At 45.4% G+C, this 22106-nt stretch overlaps 1 protein-coding gene across 2 annotated transcripts in view; it reads left to right on the forward strand.

Annotated features, from left to right (window-relative positions):
• The first annotated feature begins 1193 nt into the window (after positions 1–1193).
• The window catches only part of SIDT1 (SID1 transmembrane family member 1), a 49699-nt gene continuing 28786 nt past the window's right edge, over positions 1194–22106 (forward strand). For both annotated transcript variants that reach the window (XM_054060922.1, XM_054060928.1), the window contains exons 1-2: positions 1194–1510; positions 21696–21817. In XM_054060922.1, the coding sequence (XP_053916897.1) occupies positions 1322–1510; positions 21696–21817 (311 nt within the window). In that variant the 5' untranslated portion in view covers positions 1194–1321. The remainder of the gene's footprint in view (positions 1511–21695; positions 21818–22106) is intronic.

A 22106-nucleotide genomic window follows, 5' to 3' on the forward strand; every position in this document is an offset into this window, starting at 1 on the left:
TTTCTAGTAATGCTCTGTCTTTTCTGACTAAAAAGTGCATCCCTCCACCATGGACTGACACATTTCCTACACATGTTTTCAATAAAAGAACACAGGGGTAAGCAGCGTGAGAGGGGCCCCTGTCCCAACAGCATCACTCTCGCTGAAAAGGTTGAGCGTCACAGTGTTGTTTGTATCAGTTTCGTGAAGGACTCAAAAAATACAAGATGCGCCAAGCCACGCTTGAATTAATGAAATGATATTTTGCTGCAACCTTTCACACCTTTGGATTGAACTAAAAGATGGGGGCATTTACCCCAAAATTATGAACACCCAAAAATAATGTTTTGGGATGGCGCTATACATCGGAGGTGCAAGCTGCCACTCCAGCAAGTGGGCAGAGTGTAGGGTGAGGATGCCCTAAACTCAGTGGGCTGGGGGTGCTGAAGCCCTGCAGATGCCATCCCCATGTGCCTGACAATGTGTGCCTAAGCTCACAGCATGGCTTCACAAGGGGAAAAGCTCTCTAACAATTCTGATCCAAGGCTGGTGCAGAATTTTGAGGCTGGGCAGAGAAAGGAGACCCTCTTCCTCCCTGGGGCTGGCCAGCTCGCTGGCCTCCACTCCATTCCATTCCATCCCAATCCATTCCATCCTGTCCCATTCTGTTCTGTTACATCCCATTCTGTCCCATTCCATTCCGTCCCATTTCATTTCATCCTGTCCCATTCTGTTCTGTTACATCCCATTCTGTCCCATTCCATTCCATCCCGTCTCATCCTGTTCCATCCCATCCCATTCCATCCCATCTCATCCTATTGCATCCCATTTCGTCCCATTCTGTCACGTCCCATTCTGTTCCATCCCATCCTGTCCCGTCCCATCCCATTCCATTCCATTCCTTTCCATTCCATTCCATTCCATTCCATTCCATTCCATTCCATTCCATTCCATCTCATCCCATTCCGTTCCGTTCCATTTCACCCCATCTCATCCCATTCCATTCCATCCCATCCCATCCCATCCCATCCCATCCCATCCCATCCCATCCCATCTCATCTCATTCCATTCTGTCCCGTCCCGTCCCATCCCATCCCATCCCATCTAATCTCATTCCATTCCATTCCGTTCCGTTCCGTTCCGTCTCGTTCCATCTCGCTCCGTTCCATCTCGTCCCACCCCATCCCCTCCCCTCCGGCCGGCAGAGGGTCCATCCCGGGGGTGCCCGGGCTGCATCCCCGCCTCCCGCGCGTGCCGCCGCTCTGCTGATTTAACTTGTAAATGAGGCGCCGGGCGCCCTCCCCGCCGGGACCGGGAGCGGGAGCCGCACGGCGCGGAGCCCATGGCCGGGGCCGCGGCGCAGCGCAGGGCGCCCGGGGCGCTGCTGTGCGCCCTGCTCTGCGCGGCGGCGGCGGGTGTGCAGCCCGCGGGCACCCCCGAGACCGGCGCCTTCGGCCGCGTCTACCGGGGCGCCGTCAGCATCAGCGCGGAGCGGGTCTATGCCTTCGCCTACCGGAGCCAGCCCGGGCAGGTAGGAGCATCCTCCGGCTTTCCCCCTGCGTTCCCCTCCTCCTTTCCATCCCATCCTCCGGGTGGGGGGCTCTGCCGCGGTGCGGGTGCAGGAGAGCGCTGGGCTACCCCCCCCCCCCCCCCCCCCCCCCCCCCGCTGCGCATCACTGCCCGCACCCTCCCCGCGGGGACCGGGGTGCGCTCGCGGGCGAGGAGGTGGCAGCATCCCGGAGGGTGGTCAGGGAGGTTGGTCCCCCCCAGCCCCAGACGGGGTTTGGTGTCCAGCGCTTCTAGCAGCAGAATCCTAGAATGGTTTGGGTTGGAAGGGACCTTAAAGATCGTCCAGTTCCAACCCTCCTGCGATGCGCAGGGAGAAATGGATTTAAAGTCTAGAAGGGAATTATGCAGATAATCGTACTACCTAAAAGAAGAAGGGGGGCGCGACAACGGCGATCACAATGACACACACGCACCCAAGGAGCCTTATTAAATACTATTTTCCACTCATAGCTTCAGTAGGATCAAGGTGCACTCCCCTGGGAGCCCGGGGGGTGAGACAGGGCAAGGCAGGGCAAGGCAGGTGAGGAGCAGTGCGAGGAGACTGCAGGGCAGCACTGCTAAAGCCACGGCTGGCTGTGATGGGGAAGGAAAGCTGGCATTTATCTATGCCCGGCTACTGTGGGTTTTCACCCCCCTCCCCCCATTTTTAATGTGTTTATCTGAAGTAGCTAAGTGGTACCTTGGAAACTCTGCCCCCGTTGTTTGAATTGGGCATTAATTGCTGGGTAAGATGTTCTGATGTACCAAAATATGGTGAACTGGGCAAATGAATCTTTCCTCCTGTCTGCAGTTGTATAGGACAAGATAAATGGAAACATTTCTTTTTTTCGTACTATATTTCTAATGCTTCAATATGAAAGGAGTTGGTAGAGTGCGATTAAAGGCACGGGGGGGGGAAGCAGGGGGAGGTGGTGTTAATTATCCCTTGTTTTGCTTTATTATGAAAATCCAAAAGATCCAGACCTTTAAAGACTCGTCTTTCTTCTATTATGTGTGTTAGTATGTAATAAAATGCCCTGGTATTTATGGGGCAGGAGTTATATGTCTTGGCTGTGATGCAACTGAGCTAGCTGTACTTAACTGTTGAATGTCACCACTGAACCCAGGAGGTCAAAAGCATGCTTTGGACATGAGCCTCCTTGAAGAAGCTGGCTTCTTCAGGTGTTACATGTATTGGGTATTATTGATATGAGGGCCTCTTGGCAGATCAGTGTGGGGATTGTTAGGACAGCATGCATACTGACTTCAGTTAATATTAATCTAGTTCCTTCGATTTAGCGTGCTCTTCGAAGCTGTGTGTTTTTCCAGACCTCTTCCAGGAAAAAGTTTTCTCTCCAGGAGAACAACTAGGGTGATAGCGGAGTGGGAGGAGTCAAGGAGGGAGTACACAGCTTCTCTGTGGTGTTTGCAGGTATTTAAATGCAACTTCTGCTTTTGGATGCTCAGCTGTTCCCATGGCCTTGAAGAGCCAGCCAGCCCAGACTACTGCTGCATTTGAGCAGAAACTTTAGTGGACTGATCTCCATGTTCCTGCATGCTTGAACATGAAATCTCTGCAGTGATATTGAGCTATTCAAAAGCATATCTAAGAATAGAAACTTCAGCTTTGGGGCTTGATATTTTTTTAATGCAGAGCTCTCCAAGCACTGCCACGAATGTGCTTAAAGAGTGTCATGCAACCAGTTCCTGTGATGAGGACTAATTTGGAAGAGAAAGAACACTTAAATAAAGATGGGCTGTGCTAGGAGGCTTTTGGATGAGGGTTGCCTAGAATGGGTCCTAAGGATAGAGAAGGCTCTAAGGAGACCTTATTGTGGCTGTTCAGTATCTAAAGGGGCTTATAAGAAAGATGGAGAGCGGCTTTCTAGCAAGGTGTGTAATGACACAACAACAGACAATGGTTTTAAACTGAAGAGGGTAAATTTGCGTTGGACAAAGGAAGAAATTTTTTAGTCATGAGAGTGGTGAGACACTGGAACAGGTTGCCCCGAGAAGTTGTGGACACCCCATTGCTGGAAGTGTTCAGTCAGGCTGGACAGGGCTTTGAGCAGCCTGATCTTGTGAAGATATCCTCCTGCTCATGGTAGGGGGTTTGAACTAAATGATTGTTCAAGGCACCTTCCAATCCAAATCATTCAATGATTCTTCACTGAGAAGCCCCTACAGACCCTATTTCTAAGCTAAAGTAGCAGAATCCTTCAAGAAGGTGTCTGGCCTAATCAGGTGTGTGCAACTCTGAACAAAAATGAGAAGCAAAAATGACTGTGTCTTCTCTTGCCAGCCTGGTCAGAGCTAGGGGTTGATTTGTCCTGGTAGTCCTGCATCTCCTTGCTGATGAAGATTGCTCAAAGTTTAGAAGCTTGGTGGTAGAAACCTTGACTTTAATGTGGGACCATGCTCTTGTGGGCTGTTTTTTCTTGTGCAAGAGTTGTGAAGATACTTAGGGGCATGCTGTCCTCTGGCTGGTTGTTGGACTTTCTGAAGGAACACAAGCCCTGCAAAAACTCAGTGTGTTATTCCTTGCCTCTGTGCTGAGGGCAGGTCAGCCAGAAAGCTCTGACACCTTGAGGCAGGTACCATGTAGACCATTAATCTTAGTTACAGGAAATTTAATTGAATAAAAAGAGCATTTTCCATGTGGAAGGGCTGCAGTAGGTGAGTTTAATTGCTTTCCCTCTGAAACAAAGCCAAGTCTGGAGCAGTCTGGTTCTGAAGCAGGGATTTGTTTCCCTGATGCTGTGGGTTTCTCTGTTTCCTGCTCTCTGATGCTCTTTCATGAGGACAGGCCTACAAAGCAAGGGACAACTCAGAGCCAAGGAAAAGGCATGAGGATTGGCTTGTGACCCATTAGTCCTCTGTAAATGCTTTGGTTGCTCACATGCTGGAACTACCAGGGCACATTTGAAAATGCAGCTGAGTAGAGCAATGCATGAATGAGGGATGAGAGAAAGGAAGGAACAAGACTGCTACTCCTATCTGGTGCTTTAGAGACATTGCTTTATGAAAAGATTTCTGCTTATTTCAAAGGATGTTCTTCATGTACATAATCTTCCTTACTGCCTCGGATGCAAGTATGCGTGCTTGAAGGAAGGGGAAAAGCAAGTCCTAAGAGACTGCTGATGGGCAGAAATAAAAAAGTCCAATTCAGGGCTCTGGAGCAGACCTGTTTGGAGACATGCAAGTTGTTTGTTCAACTCCTGGTAGCATAAAATGAAAATAAGGATACTTACATGCTGACCAAGTCAGCATTTGTACATTGCCAGGTCTCTGTGTGCGTTTGTGTAGGGAGAAAACCCCTCCTATGTGCTGTGAAGAAATATTTGACCTTGTGACTTGAGGCAGGAAAGCTGTCAGGCCCTTTTGTACTTGGCAACTCAGCTTTAGACCTTAATTCTTGAGGTGGAGCTGTAAAAGTAAAGTTGTGCTGAAAAGCGCAGCCACTTATGCTGCAAGAGGTTTCTAGAGTTGGCGTGTGAACAGAGGGATGTGTCAAACTCCCTCCTTGTGTTTGAAAGTCTTCATTTGTTATGGGATCATCTTATTGCTTTTCTTGATTCCCTTTCCTCCTCCTAGCTGTGCTTTGAAATTTTCCCCTCTGCACAGCTGCTCGTGTAATGTTTAACTGTAAGTTTAACTGTAAGGATAAAACCAGCTGTTGCCCCGTCACTATGTACCCATGCTCTAATAGCAGAGGCAGACATGCACTATTAGAAGTCTGGTGGACAATTAGTTGGGGAAAGACAGTTGTCTTATTTTAGGATTGTTTAAACTGGAGACATCCAAGCTTGGCGAAAAAAATTAACATGCCCATGGGCATCTCCAGTTCCACATATTCAACACGTTCCTGCTTGGAAGAAGAAAGAAGGAGAACTGATCTGTTGGAGCTGCCTGTGCAATGCACTCCTATCCAGAAGACTGAAGAAGAGCTGCAAAATATTTCTGCAAAATATTTACTGTTGACTGGAGAAGGCTTTATGTGACAAGTGAGAGAACGTGCTCAGTGCCATGACCCCAATACAAGGGCTTCAAAAACTAAAAGTGTGTGGAGGAGTACTGAGGGAATTCAGAATGAATGACTCTACCAATGTAAGTTCTGGCAGTTGCTAATGGTTAATTTGCTGAAAACATAAATGCCACTAATATTGTGCTTGTGTGTATTTCCTGTACTAAGTCCTGAGTGGTGTGGGAGAGTATCACGAGGAAGAAATCTGATGGAGACAACAAAAGTTATTACTAATCAGAGCTCAGATCAGCTGAATGTGTGATTTGGAAGATACATGGACTATATTTAGAAAACCAAGTATCTCTCAGGAGAACAAGTTTTCAACTTTCCATTTGTAGGAAAAGCTGCTGCAATCCAGACACAGCTATTGGACATTCATGTAGTGCATTTTGGTTGTGATGAGCCCAAAAGCTGAGCAGTGGGCTGCACCTATTTTAGGAGAAAGTGTGGGTGGTATTTTCCTCCTTCTCCATTGCCAGAACTAGGAACAGAGCCCCAATCTCTGTTACCATATGGCCCAGACTTATTATAAGCTGTGATTGGCAGTAGATTAAGCTGTGGCTTCTCTGCTGTGCAGTTGTGCCCTGCAAGGATGTGTAGCCCTGGAGTGACTGTTTCCTATGGGAGTCTATCTGAAGGGTGATGAGCAAAAAATTATCCTCAGTGAATGGATGAGAAAGGCTGTGTAGCACCATGGAGGCTTGCTAACATCATTACCCTTCCTTCTTTCATGGTTGCACATGGGAAAAAGGTGGCTGACCTAAAGGAAGAGGGGAATCAACACTAGCAAGCAGAACAGAAGTCTTTCAATTAGATGTCTTAAACTTCGTGACTTTCTAGTAGAGACTTAAATGCCTATTGCAGCCCAAAGAGCATGATGCATTTGGGCTCCTCTGTCCGCTAGTGATTCGGTCTCTTATAGCCTAGATGTGGGTGGCAGATGCACTTACTTTGCTCTAGGCAAGGATCCATAACTGGAATTCACCTGTACGTTCCTCTGGGATTGTGTGATGAGTCACTTGCTCAGACCAGTGCCATCTGTCATAGCTGCAGGGAAGCTCCTTGATCTGCTACATGGGGCAACCTCGTAAGTGCCAGTGATCAAATCTGTTTACTGTTCTCTGCTGTTTCATGTGTGAATGAAGGTCCCGCTCCAGCAGCACCCCTGTCTGTTATAGCTCTAGGAGCAATTTTTTCAACTCTTAATTCTGAGCTGGTTTTGGGCTGCATATGTAGGACTCTTCAGGCCTAAACTAAACTACATAAAAGTGTTCCCTTGCTCTCCTGCACATCTTTTCCATAATGTTAGTCTTGGCTCCAGCTCAAGCTTCAGCCCACAGCTACACCATGCATGCAGTAAAACTTTAGTCTCCTGTTTAGAGATGGTCAAATCTGAGCTATATAGGGGGGAACAGGTTAGGCTCTATCTTTTCTTAATGCTGAGTAGAAGCCACTGTTTTAGCCACAAATACGCAGGTAATAAATAAATTGGGAAGACTACAAATGTTTGAACAAGCAGATCTCCTAAGGTCAGTAGAGCTTCTGTTATTGCAGGATCTTCAGGGCCTGAATGCTGTTGCTTTTTGGGTACTGGCTCTATCCTGCATACCACAGGACACTGGAAGGGCCTCAGCATGCCATATCTGGAGCCTAATGTTAAGTGTCTTATGAGGCAGAAATGTAGGCACAGAAAAATCAAAGCAAGGTAACGTATATGATGTGTGACACCTAGCAAGGTTCAATAGAATCCGTTTGGCATAGCTTCTTTATATGTATTTTGTCCTTTCTAAAGAAAACAACCAACCCCAGGAGGTGAAAGTGTAGGTAGTTAAAGCACACAGCACATGGACTACTCTTGCTTCTTCTCAGTGGGATCTCTTGGCCACTTCTCACCTTGCTCAGAGTCACACCAAAAGCTCTTGCTTCCAGGAGAAAGCAAAAGTAAGCTGTGAGAGAAATGATGCAGGGATCTGCTGAAAACTCAAGCTTCACCACTGTTTTCTGCAGCAGAACCAGAATCACAGAGTCACAGAATCACTAGGTTGGAAAGACCTCTTGGGTCATCAAGTCCAACCATTCCTATCAACCACTAAACCATGCCCCTGAGTATCTCATCCACCCGTCTTTTAAATACCTCCAGGGATGGGGACTCCACCACCTCCCTGGGCAGCCTCTGCCAGTGCCCAATGACCCTTTCTGTGAAAAATTTTTTTCTGATGTCCAATCTGAACCACCCCTGGTGGAGCTTGAGGTCATTCCCCCTTGTCCTGTCCTCTGTCACCTGGGAGAAGAGGCCAGCTCCCTCCTCTCCACAACCTCCTTTCAGGTAGTTGTAGAAAGTAATAAGGTCTCCCCTCAGCCTCCTCTTCTCCAGGGTAAACAACCCCAGTTTCTTCAGCCGCTACTCGTAGGACTTATTCTCCAGCCCATCACCAGCTTCGTTGGACATGCTCCAGAGCCTCAACATCCTTCTTGGAGTGAGGGGCCCAGAACTGAACACAGTATTTGAGATGCGGTCTCACCAGTGCCGAGTACAGGAGGAGAATAACCTCCCTCAACCTGCTGGCTACACCGTTTCTGATACAAGCCAAGATGCCATTGGCACCTGGGCACACTGCTGGCTCATGTCAGTTGGCTGTCAACCAAGACTCCCAGGTCCTTCATGTAGCTTTCTAGCCACTCTTCCCCTAGTCTGTAGCACTGCACAGGGTTGTTGTGCCCCAAGTGCAGGACCCGGCATTTGGCCTTGTTAAACCTCATGCCATTGGTCTCAGCCCAATGGTCCAGCCTGTTGAGATCCCTTTGAAAAGCTTCCCTACCCTTAAGCAGATCCACACTTCCATCCAGCTTAGTGTCATCGGCAAACTTACTTGGGTGCATTCAATCCCCTCATCCATGTCATTGATAAAGATATTGAACAGGGCTGTACCCAGCACTGAGCTCTGGGGCACACCAGTTGTGACTGGCCTCCAGCTGGAGTTAACTCCATTTACCACCACTCTTTGGGCCCGGCCATCCAATCTGTTTTCCACCCAGCAGAGTGTGCGCCCATTCAGGTCAGAGGCAGACAGTTTCCTGAGCAGAATACTGTGAGAAACTGTGTCAAAGGCTTTACTGAAGTCCAAGAAGACTACATCCACAGCCTTTCCCTCATCCAGTAGGCGGGTCACTTTGTCATAGAAGACGATCAGGTTAGTTTGGCAAGACCTGCCTTTCATGAACCTGTGTTGACTGGGCCTGATCACCTGGTTCTCTTGCATGTGCTTCATGATAGCACTCAAGATCACCTGTTCCATGACTTTCCCCAGCACTGAGGTGAGACTGACAGGCCTGTAGTTTCCTGGGTCCTCCCTCCGATCTTTCTTGTAGATGGGTATAACATCAGCCAGCCTCCACTCATGTGGAACTTCCCCAGTCAGCCAGGATGGAAAGGGGTGAAATACAGTTTTGAAGGCTTTGGCTCTGGCAAAAATGAGAGAGCCTAAGTGGAATAATGGTATGGGAACTGACTTTGCTTTAAGCTGGAGATGGGATCGTGTGTCATAGAATCATAGAATGGTTTGGGTTGGAAGGGGCCTTAAAGATCATCCAGTTCCAACCCCCCTGCCATGGGCAGGGACACCTCCCACCAGACCAGGCTGCCCAAGGCCCCATCCAACCTGGCCTTGAACACCTCCAAGGATGGGGCAGCCACAACTTCCCTGGGCAACCTGTGCCAATGCCTAACCAGTCTTGCAGTAAAAATTTTCTTCCCAATATCTAATCTAAATCTCCCCTCTTTCAGCTTAAAACTGTTAACCCTCATCTTATCCCTGCGCTCCCTGACACAGAGCCCCTCGCAAGCTTTCCTATAGAACCCCTTTAAGTATTGGAGATCTGCTATAAGGTCTCCGTGGAGGTGTCCACCTGAGATCCCTTCAAACTTCAACTGTACTTTGGCTTTCTGAGATTTTTTGTTGTATTTTTTCCTTCCCAGAGGGGCAAAAAAGAGTACATGTTGAAGGAGGCTATCAGTTTGCAGGCTTCAGGAAAAAAACCTGAGAGATCTGCTGTGAATTCTTGCAGGGCAGCCCGCAGACCTTCAGATGCTGACATTAGTGCTGGCAAGAATTTTATTTTTATTTCCAATGTATTAGCTAGTTCTGTCAAGCGTGATAACTTGTCATTGAACTAAAACATCTCTTTTGAATTTGGATGTTGTTCTAAAATTTAAAATCACTCTCTCCTTGTTGAACTGTCTTGTTGCATAAAATAAAAGCTGATAGTGTTTTATTGTTCCCTCTGCCACCCCCTCCCCACTCACCAAGATGTTTAGATTAAAAAGGAAAAGAAATTCTGCATATGAATAACTTAATCAAAATGTTTCTTCTCAGTTTGAACTCTTTCCAAGAGCAATGCAGCAATTTATAATGAAAACGTTTGCATTGTACGCAGAGGCTGAAATGTCCTAAATAACTCGTGCAGAAGCTGTTGGCTAGGAAGGTATGCTTTTCCTATACAGACCTCATCTGCTATTTCAGGGGATATTCAGGGAGTGAAATTGCAGTCTGTAAAAGCTGTTTTGCAAAGGTATGCCATCTGCTCGGTTTGAGAATATAGTTTAGTGCATTTGCATAAGCAAGCATTATTTCCTTCTTTGTACCCTTAACAGAAACACAGAGGATTTCAGAAACAGCATTCCTTACTTTCTTTATGCTGATATTTTTCTTTGGGTATAGAAATAGCTGCTTCGGTGTGGTTTGAAACAAACAGACAATGTTTTGTTTTCCTTTTCAAAAAAAAAGAAAAGAAAAGGAGAAAACATGTAGGATATGTAATTCAATCCACATCCCAAGTGTCACTGAAGAACTTGGTAGCCAGGAAAGAACCAGTCATTTCTGTTGTGGCAGTAATACCTGGAGTTATTGTGATCTTGGGGTGGTGGTAAATTTGGAAATGTTATAAGCCCTTTTGTTTCAAGGGTTTCCCTAGCCCAGAGTTCCAGCTGCTGTGGCTTAGTAAGACGTTATTTGTTAGAGAGTAATTTGTTCCTTAACTGGCTATTTGAAAAAAAAGATTTATTTATTTTTAACATCTTCCTGAAGCCAGGGTGGTCAGGAATGGGTACCTACTTCATCCAGGCTGGCAACTCCTAGTTTTTCTTTCTGGCTGTCCTGGAGACTCCCTAGTGACATTGGTTAGAGGACAAAATGTCAAAAAGGAAAAAGATAAATATTAACATGCTTTGTATTTATCTTGTTTCCATTTATGCTGCACAGATAGCGTTGCAAACAAGTGAACTCATGGGAATGTCCACGGCAGACCCTAAATCTACATAGCATATTTGCACAAAGTGGAATTTTTAAATGAAAAATACCAATCCTGGAACAATTACATTAATGTGTCTGAGGTTGTGCTTGACATACCCAGAGTTTGTTGCTTAGTTTATGCTGCTCTGGATATTTAAAACTCTTGGCAGAAATGCTGGAAGAAAACTGTGGGCTGAGGTTATTTGACACATTGCTTTTGGCAATTAAGACTTATTGACATTAAGGCATGAGGTCAGACCAGAAAAGGCTGAAAGGGATTGCTTGTCTGTGCTCTGCTTTTTTTGTTGTTAGACAGGAGTGGTGCTCATATCTCATAAGGGGGCAGGAAAGGAGTTCTGTAACACCTGTCACTCTCTTATAAATATTTTCCTTCACGGTTTCACCTTGTCTCTGCTATAATGGCAGTGGGAAGAGGAACAGAGTTCGACCCTGCCAGGTAATGTGCTTCATTCACTACCTCAATTGGTCTAGCCCATCCAGCTGAATCTTCACTTAATTTCAGGGTTTGTATAAAAAAAAAGAAGCACCCCTTTCTTGTGCAACAGCAGACAGGAGTGATTGGGTGGCTTTTATAGCCATATCCTTCACTAAGACCTTCCATTGTAACTAACTGCCTGTGTGTTTGCTTGCTGGGTATGTTCCCTGCCCACTGGTTTGGCTCAGTGCCTTGTCAGGCCAACAACCATTTGCTGTTGCCACATGGACCGATAATCCCCAACGAGCTCACAAGGAGCGGCTTGTGTGTGGGTGTGGTGGAGAATGTGGCAAAACCTTGGTACGATTCAAAGGTTTTGCTTAGCATGAGGTGGTGAAAAGGAATCTACACTAACACTCTTGAAAACCTTTGCTTGCAGCAGAAACTGTTGTTGCAACCTCTTGCTTGCCCTTAAATTCACATCTTCTTAGTCTTAAATTGATGTGTAATCTCTGTGGGAAATGCAGACTTCATAATCAGTCCAAGGACTCTTTTGTGTCAACAAGAGTCTGGTTTATTTTGCTTAGTGGTTGCAGCCATATCGGTCCTGTTCAACTGTGTGAATTTGCGACCAGCTCCTTCTGCCTGTTCCCACCCAGAGAATGGAATTCAGATGTACTAATTTTTAATTTCTTTCCTCTTTTTTTTTCTCCCCCTATCTCCAGGGAGGTGATAGAACTGAAGTACAAATATTTGTCTTTCCTGATCTAACACGTTTTTATATAGTGCTGAGAGCTCTCTTTATTCAGCTGTCTTACTGCTCTGTCCACCTTGAAATACAGAAAAACGCTCAAGGTCAGTGATTTTAGAAACAAAACTGTCATGAGCTTGTCTCTAAAGCAGTACTGACCCAGCCTCAGCCCCTCAGCGCAAAAGGCAGCAGTGTGGTTATTGCTGACAAACATTATTGCAGGGCACAGTTGTCAAAAGGAGTGTTTGGTACATGAAGTTTCCCAAGATCCAGTCTGGACTGTCCCACCTGAAACCAAACCGCGGATATCAGCAGAAGGCGAGGATTTCAGCTTGGAAGTTACAGATGAAATCTAGCACCGTGTTACATTACCAATACAGACAGCATCCTTAGGTGTGTGTACAGAGAAGGGGAAGGTGCAACCAGTTTTTTGCAGTGCTGGAAATGGTCTGCTCTAAAGTGAGGTCCTTCAGCAGTGGTGATGTTGCAGGAACGATTGTATCAGAAATGGTGTGAGCAGCAGGTCCAGGGAGGTTATTCTCCCTCTGTAGTCAGCACTGGTAAGACTGCACCTTGAATACTGTGTTCAGTTCTGGGCCCCTCACCACAAGAAGGATGTTGAGGCTCTGGAGCGTGTCCAGAGAAGAGCAATGAAGCTGGTGAGGGGGCTGGAGAACAAGTCTTACGAGGAGCGGCTGAGAGAGCTGGGGTTGTTTAGCCTGGAGAAGAGGAGGCTGAGGGGAGACCTTATTACTCTCTGCAACTACCTGAAAGGAGGTTGTGGAGAGGAGGGAGCTGGCCTCTTCTCCCAGGTGACAGAGGACAGGACACAGGGGAATGGCCTGAAGCTCCACCAGGGGAGGTTCAGGCTGGATATCAGAAAAAAATTTTTCACGGAAAGAGTCATTGGGCACTGGAACAGGCTGCCCAGGGAGGTGGTCGAGTCACCTTCCCTGGAAGGGTTTAAGGAATGGGTGGATGAAGTGCTTAGGGGCATGGTTTAGGGAGTGTTAGGAATGGTTGGACTCGAAGATCCAGTGGGTCCTTTCCAACCTAGTGATTCTATGATTCTATGATTCTGTGGCTGCCTGGATGACCCTCTTACCAGCAGGCAAAACTACTTCCTCATCTCACCCATGCTGAGTGAGTGAGGGCAGATGCAGAAGGAGGCTTAGAGTAATTTGTTCTAGTGTGTGACATTATTCTTGTTTTAAATAAAACCTGTGCTTTTTTTGCTCCTGTCTCTACATGCAACATAGTTAGGATCTTATTTCTGTTTTGGGAGGGAGGGGTGTATGTGCTGGGAGCAGTAGTTCTGGAGCAGGGAGGGGTTCTCTTATAAGAATTTCTTGTTCTTGAAATAACCAGTGGAAAGGTGTGGATTGAGAATGTTTGAAGTAAATAAATAATCTTTTCTTCCTTCACCTCCTGCTTTTTTTCCACTTCTTTAAAAATATTTTGCTGGGGATGATACCCTTTAAGAAAACATCAAAATGCTGACTTTCAAAGGGAAAGGTGGGACTACGAGTACTGGCTCAGTGGTAAGGTCGTTAAATCTGTTGGGTGAAAATGTGTAGTCGATATCAAGACAATAGAATCTAGAAGCAAAACAGGGATTAGAAGTTTGAGGTAGGCTAATTGGAACAAAGCCTGAAAAAGCACAAATATGGATTCATAGATTGTTATCCCTCTCCCTTGTGATGCTTCTGCTCAACAGTTCACCCTGCCGGGCAAAGCAGGTTTCTCAAAGACACTAATTAGGGTTTCTTACACTCTGTAGCACAAAATTAGAGACTGATTGACAGCAAATGAGAGAAGCCTTGCTGACAGCTAAATGTTAATCCTTCCTCTACTTTCCCAGGCTTCCTCATAATAGCATCTAGAGTCTGCTGAACTTTGTGGCTGTCATACCAAGGTCATTTGCAAGTGGTGGGGAGGATCTGGAGGGACCTGCTTGAGCAGGTTTGGCCCACTGGCAAATCCCACCGATTTTAATGATATATTTTCGTCAGCCAGAGCTTTTTCCTGCTGGTGGCTGCTGCTGTAACCCTGAGAATTTTGAGGGGGAGAATGGAGCTGCTTCCTGGGACAGGGATCTATGCCCTCTGCCGGAAGTGCAGGATATGGCCATGAGAGCCCATGTGTTACTGTGGTGATGGCATCAGGGTAAATAACTAAGTGGACTGGCACCTTAGTTGCCATCTGTCCATCTTCTTAATTACTCTGGTTTTTTTTCCTAGGCTTTTATTATAAAGATTTTGATGGGATTAGATGTCGTGATGCTCCTGATTGATCTGGGCTACATTCAAATGTAGGAAGAGCAGAGCTATTCACAGCAAGTGAGTTGTTAATAAATTGAGGTGAAATTTAAAGTACACAGAAATCTTCTTAATTGGCTGCTCTGTAAATATTGCTTCTGACTTTCTGATGTTCCTCTCTGCCTGAAGGACCCTATTTGAATGGGGCCTGAGAAGCAGCTTTGCCTGCAGAGAGGAAGGTGAGAGGGATGAAAAAAAGTGTAATGGGATCATACCTGTGACCCAGACTTAGGCCAGGTGCATTATCAGACCTAAAAGCTCAAGGGACCTGAATGTGAGGTTTCATGGGAACAGGGCAAAGCTCTGACCAGCTACTACAGGGAGCAAATACAAAGCACTGAACGCAGGAAAGGTGGAGAGAAGTCATGTGTGGTGATAATATAGCACATACTGGTTTCCATAGGGGTAAGAAGTAAGAGCAAGTGCTTTGATTTTAAAGGCTATTGAGCCTTGACAATCTTGCCTCCTTACTAGTATAACAGCAGTATTATAAGATAGTGGAAATGGCAGCAAAGTTGAATAAATGTAGAAGATGTATGATCAGCTTAGTTTTGTGGAGAGAGGGAAACCAAATGAGAAGTCTAACTGTTGGAGCGCAGCAAAGGGAAGAGACCTCTCCCCTCTCAGGCTTCGCCCTGTCAAAGTGTTAATCACTGAAGCTCTTGTTTCCCTTCCTTTGCCCTCCTCTGGGATAGATGGGAAACTTTATTGAGGGTGGTCAAATGTGGGGTCCACAGCGGGCTGAGGACCCCTGCTTAATGCACCTGGAAGGAGATCATGGGACAGGAAGTGGGCAGACAATATAGGACCATCCATTCACAGATTGTTTATGTATAAGCTAATCCAATCATGCGGAGACGCATGTGTTAATAAAGGGTATAAGAGGCGAGTGTAAGATCAAGCGCGGGGGGAGCCGGCCAGCCATGTAACTTCAATAAAGAAACTTGCTTCCACACTACCGTGTCTCAACAGCGACAGTCAAACACCATAACAAGCCTCCCAGAGAGGCTGTAGAGTCTCCATCCATGGAGATATCCAAAACCCAGCTGATCAACTTGCTCTGGATGACTGTGCTTGAGCAGTGGCATTGGACTAGATGATCTCAAGAGCTGCCTTTCAGCCTCAACCATGCTGTGATTCTGTGATTTACAGCAGTGTCCTTTTGAGAGGTGCTGTATGGTTGAGCCTTATAACATGGTGGGCACCAAACATGTAAGTGTTAAAACCTGTGATATTTTTAGTATCTTAAAAAATATCTTAAGATCATCAGATAGACGGGAGACTTACACAAGATGGGTCCCAGTTAAGAATTATCTTTTGTTGTTGTAGTGGAAGGAGATTAAAGCTTGTTCAGCTGTATGGTTAGATTATATTGCAGTTTATAAGCGTGACTTTTGAATGAGGAGTTGGACATTTATTTAAATTAAGACGTTCCAAGCCAGCGTTTTAGAGATACTGGCAGTAATTGGGAGGAGACTGGGAAGAGTTGACTGATGGGTGAACTTGATAGGTAATTTTTGGGGTACCAAGCACCAGACCACCTCTGAACACCCCTTTGAAGCATGTGCAGAAGGTGCAAGGAATGACTTGGCCTTTATTATAATTACATGTAAATATGTGGTTACATGCATGATGAATAATGTACAGCTCTCTGTAACTTTGTGTATAACTTGAGGCCATAAACCCCTTGAGGTGTGCATGATTTGAGGGAAAAAAAGCCTCCAAGCACCCGGGATTTGTGTAAACCTGAATAAACAATGTGTCTCTCGGTGATGTAGTTATCGGCTTATTGCACACCGGGTAATGGACCCACATTTTGGAAAACTGAAGTGTCCTGCACCCTTGCCTTTGTGGTGGAGAGGGCAGAAGGATGGTTGGGCAACTGCTGGATAGAGCCAGAGGGGATGCGACTTGGTGACATGTGGGGAGGGGAATTGAGGAGAACACATCCCAAGCCAGTTGCACGTGAGACAGCTTCTTGGCCATTTGGTACTGCAGCAGGGAGGTGCGAGAGCTGTGTGCTGTGAGCTGCAGGCTTTATGACACTGTGCCTCTTAACCTGATGTTTCTGCAGGTGATGCAGTATAAGCAGATCTCGGGTTTTGAGTGTCTCCATCACTGTTTGTCCCCAGTTAAGCTCCAAACATGCTGCTTGCACCTCTTTTTGCACAATTGAGTCTCAGCATCTGTAGAATGGAGATGATGGCTGCTGTGCACATATAGCGCGTCACTGCAAAATCAAGAGGCCTTTCAGTAGTTGTACATTAACTACATGGGGGAAGCTAAAACTCACTAGTCTGGTTACCTGAGAAGGCCCTGCAGGCATTTGGAGCAGCAGCTGCCACAGCAGCAAGGCTGCCTGAAAATAGATGGTCAGTCCTTAACAGAATGAATTAAACTTGGTGTTGCTTATTGTTAGTTAAGTAAACATCTAATAGCGTTGGATTCATAGGAAGGTCTCTCCTCCTTTAGAAGAGTCTCTCCCTCTTTCTTTTTTTTACCCTCCTTCCTTAAAAGAAACTTTACTGCTTTTATACTAGTAAAGCATCTGATCTGGAAGAGCCTTGAGATCTCAAAAAAAATATGCTCGGGGCATTCACCTGTAGGCTAAGGAGAGAAGCAAGTATCACTGTTGACAGCAAACGGAGGCAACTCGTAACCCTGTGCGCATAAGGGCAGTAGCTCTTGCTCAGGGACATTCCAGCTTTTCTGGGTGAGTAGCAGCAGGAGCTTAAACTGGGATGTGGGGCAGCAACAGGGGTCTTGCAACTGGGTCCGGCTTGCAACTTTTCAGCTGCATTATTGCACCTGCAGCCATGACCTTAATTAGCTTTCTTTTTACAGGAAAGAAAAGCGCTAAGGCTTTTGGCTGGTTTCAGCAGTGGAAATTAAGGCTAGCAGGAAGGTGTCAGGGCAAAAAGGTGTGTGAATGGAGCACTAATGAGTCACTGTATGAGAAGTTTAACTGTTGGGCTTGTCCAGGAAGCTTTTACAGAAGTGCCTGTGTCTTGTAAAATTAGGGAGAGTAATGCTCTACAGATTTGCCTTGGGCAATTACAAAGCTGCAAAGCTTTCAAACCTGGATTATTGTGTCCAGTTCTGGGCTCCCCACTACAAGAAAGGTATGAACTTATTGGAGTGAGTCCAGTGCAGGGCCACAAAGATGATGAAGGGACTGGAGCATCTCTCTTACGAGGAGAGGCTGAGAGGGCTAGGACTATTTAGCCTGCAGCAGAGAAAGCTCAAGGGAATCTCATCAATATGTATAAATACCTGATGGGAGGGAATGAAGAAAGAGGAGATTAATTCTTCTCAGTGAGTGTCTGGGTAAGAATCACAGGACAAGAGACAATGGGCACAAGCTGAAACACTGAAAATTCCATTTGAACTTTTCTCGCCCCCAGCTGTGAAGGCAGTCTGGAACAGGAACAGGTAGCCCAAGAGGTTGTGGAGTTCCCACCTGTAGAGATATCCAAACCTGGCAGACCTGAGCAACTTTTCTCTTAGCAAGATATGCTAGGGCTACAAAGGGCAAGAATGGGATGCTTATTTCCTGTTAGGCGCTTTTTCTCCTGCAAGGGCAGGAATTGCCATTTCAAATTGGATTTTTAATAGAGGCTCCCAAGGGAAATGGACTCCAAGACTTGCATGTCCTCTTTAGATTTAAGAGCCTCCCGTGTCCAGTAATGAACTCACCAGGTACTCACTGGTTGCAGGTCAGAACTGCTGCATCAGCAGAACACTGTGTAAGAGTCAAGGCCAAGATGAGGGCATAGCAGTTACAAAATCTTGTCCTCTGCTGGTATTTACAGCACATGGGGTGGAGTCTGGGTGTAACTCTTTCAGCTGTTGTCATGCTCTCCTTCTCCAGTCTGGTTTGGTGGGGTGGGAAGTGAATTTAATAGCGCTGCAGCATTTGCAGCATGTGTACATCTTGCGTATTTAAGCCAGTGTAATTCCAGCCACGAGCTCCCAGCTGCTGTCCCCAACAGCTGACTGTGTGATCTTGTTCACCCAAAGGTGCGCTTGGGATTATATTCTCATAAAGCTCCAGCCCTTACTACTGTGTACTCCCAATTCCCAAAGTAGGTGAGGGCTCTTTTCTCATCTTTCCTTTTGGGTACAAACTGTATGTAACAGTTAGGTGGTGGCCATTCTTGTCTGCCTGTGTAATGCTGCGTTCATTTGTGAAGCAGAGTGTTCTCTACATCTGATGTAGAGCTCCACAAGGCAGGCAAAAAGTCTTGTGAAGCTCTCTTAGTGGTAAGGATGCAACAGCAAACCTCAATACCTTGCAGACTTAATTGGGGTAGAATATCCTTCCCTTTTCAGCACAACTTGGACACCTCTGCTTTGTTGGGTGAAAATTAAGAAAACACTTCAATCGTATGTAGAATTGTTCAGGGATGTGATCTTGGCATGGTATTCCTCTCTCTTAAAATCTAGAAATTCCATGAATTGGCCCAACAGACATTTAAGATAACATAAAAAGTCTAGTGAAGATCTCAGACTATCAAATACTGGTATTAAAAATAGTTCTTCAGCCTTGTATTGGCAATGTTGTGCTTGTCTGCTTAGGAAAAGTATTGGATTACATTAGCAAAGGGTCCATAAATATTACACTGTAGAATGCAGGTGGAATGTATTCTTACCTGTATAAGCCAAACGGCATGAGAAACTAATAAAACTAAATAACACACTGTACCACTGGAGATAAAGGACTTGCTGTGTATGCAATGTAATGGAATAGTGGGAAGAACTGGGGTTTCAAAGAGGCATTAAGACATCATAGAATTATCCCTAGTGTATCATAACAGATATGAAAAGCTGTACTTTTTAATGACAGAAAGCTAGAACTTTCTCATATGTTTTGTAGAGTACCTCAGAGAAGGTTTTTTTCTTTTGGCTGACTTATTCTAGACAGCCTGTGAATTTCTGTTTGTGTTTTTCCTCTTAGAACCAGTATTGAAAATACTTAGTTTGCTGAAAGGGAAGATCCAAAGTGGGAAGAAGCAGCATTCTCACTTACACACAACTTTCACTTCTGTGTTCAAAGCCTGGGCAAACTATAAAAGCAGTGCTTTTTTTTCTTAATACCACTCAGCATTAGCATATACTTCAAACATCTATTACGTTTCTTAAATTGAGAATTTAGAAGAAGTAGAGATGCAACTTTCTAGGTCTTCTAATGAATACAAATGAATCAGTTGTTTAATGTAAACCTGACTGTCTGCAATATATACATATCCCATGTAGTTTCTCTGTGTGTGAAGTTAATGCAAAAGAGAATTTCCCAGTGTCCAACTTGCATTTATGAGTAGTTGAGGGTGCATAAATCAGTAGTACCATAGTGAATCTGATGCGAGCTCCTCATTGGACTGTGCTGATTCACCTGACCAGTGATTTATGCTACACCTGTGGAGGTGGGCTTGCTTTAACTGTTTTATGGGCAAAAAGCTGCTGGACATGTTGCTGGAATGTGTCCTTTCTGTAGTGACCATTTCCCTGTGGATGTCCGTGTGGTTGCAGGAATCTGGCTTGACCATCATGTCTTCGTACTCCTTAGGTTTGTTTTCTTGTTTAGTTCCAATGCTACATTCCTTGTCACAGTGACTACAGCGAACACCTACAAACAAGCAGTAGCTTGTTCATCCCAGTCCCTGCATTTCCCAGTTATGTCAACATGTCCTGGCTTGGCTCCCTTGGCGGAGCAGGGCAGTCACAGATACTAAGGAAGCAATACCTTAACCTGGTGGTGGTGGCCTACTGTGTTGATACCCTTCAGGTGTTACCTGTGAGTCTTGCTTTGTGATGGTGTTTTTCTTAAGCCAATTTCATTACCATACAGTGAAATTTACTTAGAAACAAAATTGCATAGGTAGTTTTTGTGATCAGAAGGAAAAGCTGGAAAGCATGCCAAAGGAGTATTGCAAAGGTTTAGAAACCAGAAGGCAGGGGGAAAAGATTCCAATGCTTACACTTCTGTCTCAAAGGGGGTTTAATTAAATTATTTCTGATGGATTTTGTTGAAAACATTATTTTTTAGGGGTTGGTTGCTGTAGCCTCTGTGTTGTGATGGCAGGCAAGTTGATAATGGTTATGGCTTGCAAGAAGTTGTCCTGTTCCAGCAAACTAAACCTCTATGTAAGGCTAAAATTGATAAACAAGAATAAACAGGAAAATTTCTTCTAGACTTGCAATTGCAAGGCATTTTTGTTAACCTTTTGCCTTCAGTGTTAGCATAAGCTGCTATCTCAAGTGTCTGCCCTTCTGCTACCTTCCTTACTCTGTATGTTCTTTCAGAAAGTGGCATCCTCCTACATTTACTCTTCTTAGGGTATAAAGTTGAGAGATCTGTGAAAAGTCTTTCACTGATGTAGTGAGAGTCCATTCCGATCTTTCAAGATGTGGTAGGCTTAAAATGTGTACTTCTTATCTACCTAATATAGGTTATCATTAATCTCTAATTGAGATATACTGTCTCTTCTGATTAGTTATGCATTCTTACACGCTGTTTGCTTGAGCGATGTGTACAGCTCTGGACAGGGACATGAAGAGTTTTTTTTTCAAATGGAAATAATGCCTTTTTACATTTGGTGCGTGCTTGCTTCTCAAAGCAAATAGTAAACTGAGAGCCTTCTGCCCCACAGCTGTCCATCTGTGTAGTGGCCAGATAATGCAAGGATAAATTTCAGTTGCTGTGGGGTGCATTAAAGCCCTTTCTCACAAACCAAAGCAACCTTCCTTGGCCGGCTAAGGGCAATCAGCAGTGTATTTCTGTATAGTCAGGTGGGGTATGTTCGAGTTATGGTTCATCTCCATATCATTTACAGCAGAGCCAGGTGCTAGCTGCTAAATTTTTTTCATCCCTAACTATTTAAGTTATCTCCAGTCATTTTGGTGACTTTCCCACTGATGTTGATTGAGTTCAGTACTTAAGAGTCCAAGCAAGAAAATTCTTAGTTGTAGCCTTGGGTGTATATTTTGTGTGTATGTATTTGCTTAATTCTATAACAGAAGTTATTTAGGTTGCTCTCAGCTGGGCAAGTGGAATGCTCTTCCTCTTAGGTCGGCAGCATATGTCCACTGTGTCTTGTCAGACAGTCATCTTTGACCTGGAGACAGGGCTGTGATTCTGGATTAGGGCAGCTGCAAGAAGGCACTTCTTTAAATGACCTCTGGCTCTGAATAACAAGTTCTGTGACAAACAGTGCTGATCTCCCTGTGGATATTGCCAGCATCTAGGTCAGGCTGAGGAAGGGCAACAAGCTTCTTCCCACCTAGATTGGGAGCTATCTTGTTCTTTGCCTTTGGCTAACATCTGTCTGTACTCTCCTTTCTCTTCTCACAGGTAGATGCAGTGCGGGTGTATGTGAACAGCAGTTCCGAGAACCTCCAATATCCTGTCCTGTTCGTAGTTCGCCAGCAGAAGGGAGTGCTGTCATGGCAGGTCCCACTAATTTTTCGAGGCCTGTAAGTACTGGAGTCGCTTTCTTGTGACACGCTAGTCTGCCAGCTGTACTCAGCATCATTCCTCAAGTGCTTAGATCTTGCTTGTGTAGACTGCAGGGCTTTGTTGCAAAGCTTTCTGGCTCACTGTCAGCTGAATGTAGGAAGACCACAATTTGGTGGGTAACCTCTTATTTGGCAGCCTGCTCTTGTCTCTTAGTTTCTCAAATGTCTACACAGAGCACCAGGAAGTGTCTGCTGGGGATCTACCAAATGGTATTGTTGTCACTTCCACGGTTGCTTATGATGTGTG

Source organism: Cuculus canorus, chromosome 1 (assembly GCF_017976375.1).
Source record: "Cuculus canorus isolate bCucCan1 chromosome 1, bCucCan1.pri, whole genome shotgun sequence".
NCBI lineage: Eukaryota > Metazoa > Chordata > Aves > Cuculiformes > Cuculidae > Cuculus > Cuculus canorus.